This window comes from Schistosoma mansoni, chromosome 6, assembly GCF_000237925.1.
Source record: "Schistosoma mansoni strain Puerto Rico chromosome 6, complete genome".
In the NCBI taxonomy this organism is placed as follows: Eukaryota; Metazoa; Platyhelminthes; class Trematoda; order Strigeidida; family Schistosomatidae; genus Schistosoma; species Schistosoma mansoni.
In genome coordinates, this window is record NC_031500.1 from 7,483,043 (window position 1) to 7,497,232 (window position 14,190).

The 14,190-nt window shown below is 33.9% G+C and overlaps 1 protein-coding gene across 1 annotated transcript in view; it reads left to right on the forward strand.

Moving 5' to 3' along the window:
- Positions 1-7,492: 7,492 nt before the first annotated feature.
- Smp_158180 (hypothetical protein) overlaps positions 7,493-14,190 on the forward strand; it is a gene marked incomplete at both ends in the record, with an annotated part of 9,351 nt that continues 2,653 nt past the window's right edge. Inside the window, one exon of the mRNA XM_018798138.1 lies at positions 7,493-7,877. Within this exon, the coding sequence (XP_018653110.1) occupies positions 7,493-7,877 (385 nt within the window). The remainder of the gene's footprint in view (positions 7,878-14,190) is intronic.

Consider the following 14,190-nt stretch of genomic DNA (forward strand, 5'->3'; position numbering starts at 1 on the left):
GGGCCTTCTGCGTTTCCGTTGTGATCTCCTAATAGGATGTTGTTCCAGTTGTACAGTTTTCTTAGTTGCTGGACTTCCTATGTCGAAACTGTCCAGGAAGACTTCCCACATTGAGCACATTTTCTCGGTTTTCTGAGGAGTACCAGAACTTTCCAGTATGTGGTTAGCGTGACGTATCCACTTTTGGCCTTCAACCTCCACCACATACATTACATTCCCTCGTCTCCCAAGTATGCGTCCACTGGTCCATTTTGGAGGTGAGTATCGGAAATCACGGACGTATACTTTTTGATTATCTCGGAAGATCCTACTTTTCGCCCCATGATGGCGATTAAATTGAGATTCCATCTTCTGGTTTCTCCTTCCTACACCATTTTGCTTTGGTTTTATGGCATCGAGAGCAGTTTTAACTTTTCTACCAAACATAATTTCTGCTGGAGACAATTTATTCGGCGCTGATGGATTTGGGGTCGTTCTGTAGACTAATAGAAAATCATCAAGAATTTCCTTTATCTTCCCTTCCCCCCTTGCCTTCAGTAGCGCTCTTTTGAAGGTATCCACAAACCTTTCTGCTTGACCATTTGATTGTGGATGGTATGGAGGTGAACGAACATGTTTGACCCCAAACCTGTTGCAGAAGTCGGAGAAAATGGAAGAAGTAAACTGAGTGCCATTATCTGACACGAGAATATCTGGGACTCCGAAACGAGAGAATAACTGCCGTAACTCGATAATAGTCTCTTGCGACGTGATTTGCTTCATGGGTAGAATCTCTGGCCACTTTGAGTAGGCGTCGACACAAATGAGGAAATATGTACCTTGGAATGGGCCGGCGAAATCAATGTGTATACGCGACCAAGGTTCTTTCGGCGATGGCCAAGAATTGAGTTCAGCTTTCCGTGGACATTTCGAGGCTGCAGCACAGTTTCTGCACGCACGCACTAAATCTTCGATGTGTTCATCAATGTTAGGCCAGTATACATAACTTCGAGCAATAGCTTTCATTCTTCCAATACCTGGATGAGCTGTGTGCAGTTGTTTCAGAACGAGTGAGCGTAGGTTACTTGGAATTACTACGCGATCAGCGAACATAATACAGTCATTTACGATGGATAAAGATTGGCGTCGTTGATAATACTGTTTTAGTTCATGAGATGTTATACGTGGGGGCCAACCACGCCGGATAAATGTAGCTAGTTGCCTTAAGATAGGATCACGGAGAGTGTGATCAGCGATTCGAGCAGCTGTCACTGGAAGAATTCGCGTTGAATTGAGCAACATGCTGCTTACATCTTCTTCCACTGATATAGAAGCAATGACAGTATCTTCATTTTCAAGCTTATGATTTCTTATTAAGCGCGATAGTGCATCAGCATGACCAAAGTCAGAGGTAGATTTGTATTTGATAGTGAAATCATAACCCAACAACATTGTAGCCCATCGTTGGAGGCGATTTGCAGTATAAACTGGTATACCTTTCTTAGATCCAAAGATCGATAATAGGGGTTTATGATCAGTAAATAAGGTAAATTTTCTACCATGCAGCATTTTGTGAAACTTCTTAACTGCAAAAACTAGTGCCAATCCTTCTTTCTCAATTTGGCTGTACTTGCGTTCTGCCGAAGTCAACGTTCTGGAGGCATGGGCTATAGCTTTCTCTGTGCCGTCTTGAAACCTGTGGGATATAACAGCTCCGACACCATAATCAGAAGCATCTGCGGCAACAACGATTTCCAGTGAGGGATCAAAATACGTAAGAAGTAGGTCTGATATTAATAGTGACTTTACTTTGTCAAAACTCTTTTGACACTCAGTGGACCAATTCCATTTTACATTTTTGGATAATAGATGGTTCATGGGTGCTCGGAGGCGATGCAATTGTGGTAAAAAGTTACTGTAATAACTGATAAGACCAAGGAACGAGCGTAGAGTTGCGACGTTAGATGGTGGAGGCATATTTTGGATAGCTCGTACGTTTTCTGGATCTGGGCGTCGTCCATTTTTGTCGAAAACAAAACCAAGATATTTTACCGAGTCCATGTCTTCCGGATTCTTTAATCCACAGATAAAAATCAGACATTTAAATTGATCTGCTGTAATTTCATTTATTCTAAAACGTTCGCATTCTTTATTTACATGTCCAGCGTATGTAAGATAATCATCAGATAAGGATTTAGATATTTGAAAACACTGATAACGGATGCTGAATAATGAGGATTGTTCACCAAAAATTTTAGATAAAATCTGAACTGTCTCATTGAATGATAAATCTCGTGGATTTTGTGGCAAAATGAAGTTCACATATTTGTTATATTCAAGTGTTCCGAGTCTTCTCAAGAGTAGGCGAACTTTGGCTGCATCATCAAGATTTGAGCATTCAACACGAAATGTGTCTTCAAAGCGACGAAACCAGGAATCGAAAATAATACCAGAATCGGGATCATAATTGAATTCACAAATGGAATTTGCGATGCTGTCATATTTATCTGACTGAGAATTTGATGATGAATGAAATGAGAGCTTCTGCATCAATGCATCTAAAAGCTTCATTTGGTTTGCATCATTCTGAGCTTGCTGGATTTGTAGAATAGTTTTAAGGTCGTCCAAAGAAACAGACATTTTGATTTGAACCAATCAATATTTTTTTAAAAAAAAAATCTCCGTCGCCACTTTTGTTACGTCCTTGAATCTGTCTACCCACTTAGTGCCGAGTATAATGTAGATTAAGACCTTGACACGATAGACTGACTGGCTTAACCTTGAGGCTAATATGCGTGAGTTCGAAATAGGGGTAGAGAGACGGAAACTATTCTGTCCCTGATTGGCTGGCAAGCACGAGAGAGAGAGAGAAGACAAAGACAGATGGAACACTAATCACTTTATTCCAACCCGATCCAGCACTCGAATTCCCAATTCAGATTAGGGTGAAAAGTTACATGAATAAATAGATGACTAAGCGGACCACAACGTACAATAATTAGAAAAATACAATCATGTCCAAAACTGGGGAATTATAGTAGAAAATAGGGTACAAAAGATTACGTCAAAATGACAATAACTTTAGAACAGAAAATGCTATGGCAATGAATTATACATCAAACGAAAGCTTATGATCTGTAGAATAGGCTAGGGGCAAAAGTAAATGTTACAGTTTTACAAGCTTTGAATTAAATGAATTAACGTCCCCGAAAATAGCTTCCGTAATTTGTTCAGGCTTCTAGTTTTGCGGATCACATCACCTATCCACACTGCCAAACGCTTTCTCATAATCGAGGAAGTTGATGTATAGTGACGAGATCCATTCAATTGTTTGTTTACCGATGATCCGTTATGCCACGATTTGGTCTGTGCACTATTGACCCCTATGGAATCCAGCTTGTTGATCTCGAAATTTCAACAACACTGTTGAAAACGGTTCATAGTATTGATAGCAGTATAATTCCACTGTGGTTCTTAAACTCGCTCAGATCTCCTTTCCTTGGTGTGCTGATGAGTTATCTGATATGAACAGAGAAACAAAAAGTCTTAACAAACTTGAGAAGCAATTTTTTGGGACGTTATTTCACTTAGTTCAAAGCTCGTAAATCACTAATATTTATTTTTGTTTCTAGTTTTTTCTACAGACCATAAGCTTTCGTTTGATGTATCATCTACTGTCATAGCTTTTTCTATTCTAAAGCAATTGTAGTTTAAACGTAATCATTTGTACTCTTTTTTCTATTCTAATCCCCAGTTTTGGACATAATCGTATTTTCCTAATTGTTTGTGCATTGTGGTCTGGTTAGTCATGTATTTATTCATTTATCTTTTTGCACTAATCTGGAATCGGGAACCAGATCGGAATTGGTTGACTTGTCTTCTCACTCTCGCGCGCATGCTTGTCAGCCAATCAGGTGGTAGAATAGTTTTCGCCTCTCTATCCGAAGCAGTTGGCCTCACTCCGAACTCACACATATTAGCCCCAAGGTTAATCCAGTCAACCTATCGCGTCAAGGTCTTAATTAAGATTTAGACAAATTGTCCTCTGCATAGAAGTGGGTAGACAGATTAAAGACGTGACAGTATCCTTGTTTCCAGTCTTTCAGCACTTGTTCTTCCTTTTAAATCTTCCTGAATAGAACGCTGAGCATCTTTGCAGTTACTTCTACGTTCGACCTCAGTGCTTCAGCTGGTATATTGTTTGGTACTACTGCTTTCCCACTCTTAGTTTGTTTGGTGGCCATATTGATTTCTTCGATTGTTGTTGAAGTGATATCTACAGGAAGATCTGTGTGTTCTCCTCCGATATCTGGTGGGTTCAGTGTTGACGGTTTATACAATAACTGTTCAAAGTGTTCTGCGCACCTTTTTGATGCATAGTATCTTATGTTATTTATTGTTAAATACTCCTTTTTTCTATAAGTTTCTTCATGATCCTAGATCCATGATATTCTCCTCCCAAAATAGCTTTACATGCCTTTTTGACGAATATTATTCAACCCCTTGTATTTTCGAGGGATCTTCTTCTTCTTCATGGTCAGAGTACAGAAGCACTTCTTCCGAAGTTATTCTTTTCTGCTCTAGAAAATTTGGTGAGATTTTATGAATAACTTTAAACGCTGAAGTGTTATCTATGTGGTGACCGGTATCGACTAGATACGCTATAATAGAGCTTCTCATTACTTTCGTTTGTCCTCTGGTCAACCACAAAGTGTAATGTTCACAAATACGATGATGCATTTGTGAAGTTGTGAGCCCAATATAATATAGCTCTGCAGAAGCAATTGAAATTGTGAATGCACATAGAGGCAGAGGAACTAGGCAATTTAACCTTATTTTGTTAAATCACTATTGACCGTCTGCAGAAAGTGGTGTATAATCTTTCCGAATTGAATGCACGTTCTAAAGCGTTTTGTATACGTTGAGTTACTACTTCACTGGATATATCACCTGTGGACTGTATAGTCAAGAATATAAGATTTTTTGATATGGTGAGTTGACCATAACTAAAATCTCCATAGAGAAGGCGTGACCAGTGGAGCCAATCCATGTCAGGTAGAGACAGTTATCTAACTCAGTACAATGGAAGATGGTTGCGCAATTTTTTGGACTGATTGAAGTAATATATTAACACCGTTGGATGCTGCTGGATCAGTGGTCTAAAGGCTAAGCGTTCGCGCGCAAGGCCGAAGGTCCTGGATTCGGATCCCGAGGGCAGAATCGTGGGTGCGCATTACTGAGGAGTCCCATACTAGGATGAAAGGGCCGTCCAGTGCTTCCAGGTTTTTAATGGTGACCTAACATCAATCGATTCATGATCTCAATCAAAAATAATTAATTATAATCAATTTCACAGGAAATAAAAGCATTTATATTTACATTCATTTGTATTGATTAACTGATTATAAAAATTCACTTCAGTTTCAATCTTAATTTTTCAAATGTTATGTAACTAACTGAGTGTTATTTTATTAAACTAACTCTTACTTACTTACGCCTGTTACCCCTCGTCGAGGAGCATAGGCCGCTCACCAGCATTCTCCATCCAACTCTGTCCTGAGCCTTCCTTTCCAGTTCTTTCCAATTGCTATTCATCCTTTTCATATCTGCTTCTATTCCCCGACGTAATGTGTTCTTTGACCTTCCTCTTTTCCACTTCCCTTCCGGATTCCAAGTTAGCGATTGCCTTGTAATGCACATTGGTAATTTCCTCAATGTATGTCCTATCCACTTCCAACGTCTTTTCCTAATTTCCTCTTCAGCTGGGAGCTGTTTTGTTCTCTCCCATAAAACGCTGTTGCTGATAGTATCCGGCCAATGGATGTTGAGTATTTTGCGTAGACAACTGTTTATAAATACTTGTACCTTCCTGATGATGGTCGTAGTAGTTCTCCACGTTTCAGCTCCATACAGTAGGACCATCATCTAATTGGTACCGAGATTTTACTCACTTACAAAACATACCTATTAGTGTAGAGCCTTGATAATGAATTAATTGAGAAGAAATATTTCTTGACTTAAGATGTATTTTCAATGTCTCGGTGGGAATATTTAATATACTAAATAACTGTTACGTCTTAATTTAAAGCATTATAATGGGACATACTAATGACTTTCAGGTTTTGTGAAAAGTAATTTCTATGGATCATTAGGTTAGAATATTATTATTTATATTTCTACTGTAATTTTATTTATTAGATAGCAACATATTTATCTAGAATTGTATTATTAATGTTTTCGTAATCATTAGTATTGCACATAATATTGAAACTAGATCAAACTCAAAATCATCTAATTATTACTATTTTTGGATAAATTATAAAATGAAGAAACTTTTCAAGAAATCTTATCTACTTCAGAAAAATATTATTCATTATCTAAATGAAGGAGGTTCGTTTGCTTCAATTGAAAAGTTATTCATTTTGAAAATTTGTTTAATTATTCTTACATTGAAGTACTACTTATAATAAAATGAAAAATAATGAATGAATAAAAGATCTGTGGAGTTGTAAATATCGATGTATATTACATAATTACGAATACAGTTCATAATGAACTTTTAAAAGTAAATAACGAGTGCAGGATCGTGGGTGCGCACTGCTGAGGAGTCCCATAATAGGACGAAACGGTCGTCCAGTGCTTCCAGGTTTTCCATGGTGGTCTAGCTTCAATTGACTCACGCTTTCAACTATAAATAACTTTTGCCCATATGACTAATAAATATAAATTAGCCTAATCAAGATAAATGGAATAGGCGAAAACAGATTGACGTTTATACATATGTCTAAATAAAGTGTGATATTTATTTCTAGCTATAGCTTCATACAAGTTGGAAATCACTTCTTTAGATTACGGAACTATCAAACATTAACACTAAGAATTAGTTAAGAGATGTTCAAACACACCCACAGTATGGTTTGACACTTCTACTAGTCATCATTTCATTATGATTTAAATTATAAATTTGCATTGCTCATTATCATTATTATTATTCTTAATAAAAAAAGTTGCTTGTTCTATACTAATTAAGTTGTCTTTGATTACTTATTTAATGGGATAGAAATATATATCACTTATTACTGATACTTAGCTAACATAAAACAGGATTATGATTGGTCAAACTATTGGATTTTTCATCGCCTAATGAGAATATTTGTACAGTAGTTTAAATCACGTCATTGGTCATTGTTTGTTGTATACTCACGAAATACTCACCTAAAGACCTTACCGATTTTTTTTATAAACTACACTTATTCAATTATACAATTGGGCATTGTGAACAGTCATAATGCATGAAGGTAATTTATCTACACGTACAGGAAGTATGTGTTCATCTTCAGGGAATAGTAATAATAATATTATTAAAATACCACGTCGTACATCAGTGACTCCAGTTACACAAAAATCATCATTAGCTCCTCAATCTAGTAGAAAATCATTATGCAATAACACAACAACCATCAGTTTATCTAACGAAGCAGCTACATCTTTCTCATCGGACAAATTACGTCGTATGTCTGTGCTATTTAGCATTGATCGATCAAAAGCACGTGAAGTCATTATGGCTGTACTAGAAGATCCTGCAAGAACTGAATTTAAACGTCTTAAAATAGAAAATGACTGTTTAACTAGTGAATGGAAACAGGTACGTAAAATACTAGGACAACTGCAAGCAGATTATGAAACAAGTCGCTCATTAGATCCTCTAAGACGATTTAAAAATTTACAAGGTATGGTCAAACGTATTGTTATGCATATACGTATCACCGAACAGAGTTCCTTGAAGAAATTTTCTACACAGTCAGAGAATTCAAGTGAAATTACATTACAAGGAGATGTTCTGCAAAGTGAAACTAAAGTGAGAGAAATGGAAAAACGTGTTGGACAAATGTGTGATAGTAAGTTTACCTTAACAAAATTCACTTACTATGTAAAGCACATATTGTATATTAATGCAAATATTGTTAAAATGATCATCTTTTCACATGGTTATTCTAGATACAACTGATTTAACATTGAGGTTTCTTGAATCAGTTTTATGCAGCTAAGTGATTTATCAAACACATAGTTAGAAACAAAATAATCATTAAACACTATGAAACACTGAACATTTATTTTGTTTTGTATTTGGAATGATAATGGATTAACTATGTTTCTTACTGATCACATTACTCGTGGAACACAATCTTGGGATTCAGAATTCATTCACTAGATTTTAGCTTATGTATAGATTTTATATGTAATTTTTAAAATCATATTATAACATTTGTAAACATCACACAGGCCGTGTAAACTCTAGATTATAATTTTTGTTTGAATAACTCGCGTCGCGCCAAAGTAAACATAAAAAGAACGAAGGTAGTATGTGAAACTTTATATATTTTGGAAATCCCATTGAAAATAGATTGATATCCTAGAGAGATGACTTAAAGAAATCCATTTAATTTACTGAGCATAGCTATACAACTCTCATCAAAAACTGACTCTTGTATTAAGGTAAATGATTCACAATCGTTAGCATTACAGCAACTGTCCGCATAATTTGCTCTTACGGTTAGTATATTTTGATCAACAATCCAGTGGGATACTAGGAACGACATGATTTTCCCGTATTTTTTCTTCGCTTTCACATACACAAATAATATTGTTTTGTTCACCTTACCGTCTTCCTCAGTTCACGTATATAACATGAAACAAGTTTTTAGCTACATTACTACATCTATAACTTATGAATATTGTTAATTTTCTGGAGATTACCACCACTATTTTAATATTCACATCTATCGAATAGTGCCAATTATTATATTATAACACCGACAAATAATCATAGACGACTGTAAGTAACCAAAAATCAACAATGATGAGAAGATTAATTCTCTGTATTTCCTGCTGACCTAATACTAACTAGCCCCGAACAAAAAGGAAGAACACAAGACTAATGATAACCAGTCTTTATATTTCAGAGATATAAGGATACCAGTCTGCATCACACCATAAAATAAGAAATAACAATTATGCATGATCAAGTCAGAAAATGGTTTAGAGAAGTGGGGACTGTGAATAATAGATTAGGAATAAATTAGGAAAAGTAAATGATGTAACAGTGGTTAATGGCCGAAATGAAAGCTTATGATTATATATATATATATATAACAGTTCATAAATTAGTCCTGGGAGTTACCATTTCTTTAGCCTTCATTGAACACAATACTAAATATCTCATTTGTTAAAGATAAGTAGACTACTTGGAACTGTATGACATCAAATAAGTTGTATTGTTTTTGTCAAGCTACTTAACTCAGTTTCCATGTTTCAATTCAGTCGATAGGTTTTGATCACAACTAATGCTTAGTATGAAATCCGTTTCTAATAAGCGAACTATTAGGAAAAACTGTCTTTCTTATTTAACAGTGAAAACCGTGATTACGAGATAATTTCACAGATTTTCTATTTCTGAAATGTTCTACTCAACCAAAATTTCGATGACAATAATCCACTTCTATCTACTCAAATATCCAAAACTTTCTGGATGCTAGACTTGTACACTTCCTATAAACTGTTGCTGTAATTTCGTTTGTTTCTTTTTCTAACAGATTCAGATACAAAACCATGAAGACAACAAAATAATTTTTAACGAATGAATTTCGTTGATAAAGATTAGTAAAACAAATCGGTACACCTTAGTATATTACTCTATTGCTAAGATTTCTGACTAAATTTACTCAAACTCTTATAAAAAAAAGTACTATGGATTATTTGCCTCGACACCAATTGATCTTATATGTGTAATATCATCCTGAAGCATGGAGAAGTGTTTAATATTGATCTAAGCCTCCTCAATAGCCCCGACTCAATGACTCCATATCTAGTTGAACGGTAAACCTAAAGCTCCTTGACCAGTATAATTCAGTTGATTTGCTATATTGAAAAAACGATATTTTGACTAATTTTATACTCAACCGATCAATTATGTAAGACTCTATATTCAGTAAGTTTCTGTATTGTCTTCTTATCTGGATGATATTATAGAATATAATTTAAAGCTAGAACTGTTAGAGATCATTAATGAGTAAAAATGTTATTCTTCACTAAGATGATTTTGAAAAAAAAATGTTTCACATTTAAATGAAGGTAGTTATTTGTCAAAAAATTAATTGTCAATCATAGACACAATGAATATCAATTAATAAATATGATTGTGTTTTGATCTAGTTCTAAACTATTTAATACTACTTAAATCAATCAATCAGTAATCATTTTTTTTTAACAAAATCTATCATTTATTTAAAATTATAATTGAATGTAAGAAATTTCTTTTCTGAAATAAAATATAAATTTTAATAGGAAGAATAATACATATTTGTTTAATGTCAACAAACGTTTCACCTGGTAATCTGATTCAAGCTTTTTCCTGACTGACTTGTTTACACTAAAATTTAATTGATAATCAATGTTTTCTTTTTCTAAAAAAAGAAATCAATAATTCTAGAATCTGTCAAGGTTTTTTTAAAATTTTTTCCTTTATATCTTCAATCAATTTTTTGATAGTAAATCATTTTTTTAGGTAACCATTTGAGGCAATTGATATAAACACTTTACTGAAAAATAAAAAAAATCTGTGATAAAGCAGCTATTAAAAACTCTCTCTCATATTTCAGGGTTACGAAATCTAATACAATAGCTGATAATAAAATATCCATATTAAATTGACCATCTTTCATGAATCCATTTTTCATCCCAAACCATAATGACTTATTTTATTAAAAAAAATAAATAATAAACTGAGTTTTTAATCAAAAGTTATTATCATTCTGTCACATACTCAAATAATTTCAAAGGTTATAAAATATGTTGGAACAAATAGGACGGCATAGTTTTTCTATGAAACTACAAAGTCAGCATTTTGTGTGTGCAAGTGAAGAAAAAAAAATTATTTTTTTTTACTTTTGATCCTATTTAATCTATGAAGAGTCGATTGACAAATATAGAATTCAATGGAATCACGTGAATGCCATTTTTGTTATTAGTTTAATGTGTCACTATGAGTGTTCTATTTCATTTTATCGTAATGATTCTTGTAGAAGCAGAAAAACGAAAAGTGTCAGTTCAGTCACTTGCAACCTTTTATCGTAGATTCAAGAAAAGATTCATAATGAAAAATTAAATTATCGCTGTTTTTGTTTCCAACATCATTAAAATGTTATAGAGATTATGGTGATTTTGTGAATCATATACATCCAATATAATTCATATCTAGTGTTATCTAAAATGTATTAGTTTATATCAATGAAAATATAGAAATTTTAGATAAACCCCATAGTAATACATTCATAAAATTTAAAACAATTAGTTCTTTCTGGTAAATTTCCATAATTCAATGAGAAGACAAAGGTTATCAGGATTACGTAATATATTTGCACAATACATTTTGAACAATCTGATCACACATACTTGCTAAGACTGAAACATCCTTTATGTGTTCAAAAACCATTTGTTCTTACCCTTAATCTACCCTGGTAATACTGATTTATTACCAAACGTGGTTTTCACATTGTTTTCGCGTACTTTATTACTTTTTAATTTGTCTAGTTGACTTCTTATTTCTCATATAAGATGTCCTAACAAGTATGTGTGTGGTCAGATTGTTTGAAATGTACTACATAAATATATTACATAAGCCTGACAACTTTCGTATTCTCATTGCATTATCTAAATATTCGTAAACCACAGAAATGTTCAACAGATGAAAAATCAATGACTTCAAGATTTCATTAACTGCTACCCAAAACTACTAATTCATTTCACCTCAGGAATAATGACAGCTACAGTGTCACTGAAACCCAAGGAACACTGGAAGAACTGAAACTTCGCAGTCTTAAGTGCTCATGAACTACTTTCAGTTCCCTCACAAAGTCACTTAATCAATGCTATTAAGTGCTTCCATGTTTTCAAAGGTTGTCTCACTTCGACCGATAAATGACTTCATTGAAATCCGAAAATTTTCACAACCGTATACTGGTTTATATCTTCAGTCGCTGCGGATTCATGGCCTTCTGATCTTTATACAAATTCATCGCTTAGTTATCGTTTGACGATTACTTTGTTTGGCTGTCCGTTTTGCAGCTTCTTACTACACTTTTATAAAACAGATCTCTATGTTTGTAACTAGTGAGAAAACCGTCTCTAATTAATAAAGTGTTTTATATTGATTTAACTGAGTATTTAGCTGATTGTAGATTGCTTTGAAAACCACCAGTTTAAGCTATCCAAAACTGTTAAAAATTCAAAACTGATAACCTATCAAGACAATACAGAAGCTTATAAATGTATTGGTAATTTTTGATCCACTACTAGCTGAAATACTACTTCGCTTTTTGAATAAGACACAGTCCTTTCATAGATGTTGATTTGTGTGGCGATCACTCCCGGTATTTTAAAGGAATCGGAGTCTGATCGACCTAGGTACGTTATTTCAACCTTATTAGATGTTCAAAACTTATTAGAGTTAGTGATTGAATCGGAGGATATGCAACACTGGATTCGAACTGAATATAGTATGTCTGACTCAAGATGTATGAGACTGTTCAAAATGACGTGAATGAATATTTTTCTGACGTGTTGCAGTCGTCAGGAAAACTTTTGATTGTGACACTCCACCACTAAGTATTGTTGTGACTTTTGTAACTTGGCAATACATTAATTCTCACCTACTTTATCTGTCTCTTTACCATGTAAAATGCCCTATAGACTGTGATATCATTTATTTCATTGTCTTTTATTAAGACATGGAAATTCTCTTGAAGTACCCTTCTTAATTTACATTTATATACGGATTGTAAGTTTTGAAGTATTAGTTGTACATTTATCTACTTGATCAAATTAATATTTAATCATTAGTTTATATTAATGTTGGATCCTAAACCTATCGATTCATATGTCATATTTTCTGCTATTTACCGTTATATTATTTATAGTGTCCTAAATAATTCATTATCGTTTGACCCTTTATGACATTTAATTTTAAGCTACTGACTATAATTTAGTAAAGCAACGTTGTCATTGAATTCAAGTCACTGGAATTATTTATATGGTGTAGTGAAGAATGAGAAGTGGGACATATAAAAGACTTTGACAACTCAGTCACACATTTACTCATAAAGACGTTTCATTAGAAAACAAAAATAAAATATTAAAATACAAAGCATATTGAATATAGATTGCACCAAATCATTAACTGACTGGATTTGAAAATATTTACAACTAGATTTCAACTCTGACTTCAAGATATCGTGGACGTCATAAGTTCTGAAGATCATAATTTCGATCACTTATAACCTTTTGGATATTAATTGACATCGGGTTACGAAATACAACAAAATAATTATCCGCTGTTCCTTGATGTCCAATGGCTCGCTAAACGATGTTAGCCTTTGGTTAAAACTTATTTTAAACAGCAGATATATAAATAATGTTATACTATGGATTGCAAGAAAAATATATTACTGTATTAAAAATTCTGACAGACTCACATACGATTCTCTTCTTTTATAGAGTAAATTAAACATTACCAGAGTCATAAGTATACGTTTATATACCATTTTAATATTTATTTATAAATTGTCAAATAAACATTCTAAGGCTTCTGAATAGACGAGTCATCAAAAAATCAAAGGATCATATAAGTGTTCAAACGCAATTTATTCGAACAAAAAATGGCTCTTCTTAATAAATTTCCATTTATATCTCAACAGTTGTGAGCTCATGTTTTATAATCAATCTTGAGGAAACGGGACATCGGAAACCACATCTGGTCAAACACAGGGTCTTCAATTCTCATGGTCAATACAACTGCTTTAGACAAATGAGTGACCACTATCCAATAATTGCGGTGACAATCGCATCAACGTTCAATGTGGACTGCCACTCAATTGGTTTTCAGTTAATGTTAATTCTAAACAATCTGAACAGACCCTCATTTTGTTGATATGTAGGTGTATATTAAACCCACATACTTGAATTAGTTGTATTCTGCTGGAAAAACAGATGGTGGATGAAGGTTTACCAGATTCCAGTCAAACATAAAACTAGTACAGTGAACAATTACATATTATAGAAGGGGTTTTGTGGAGATTTAGTATTTATTATAGTTGAAAGCGTGAGTCAATTGAAGCTAGACCACCATGGAAAACCTGGAAACACTGGACGGCCGTT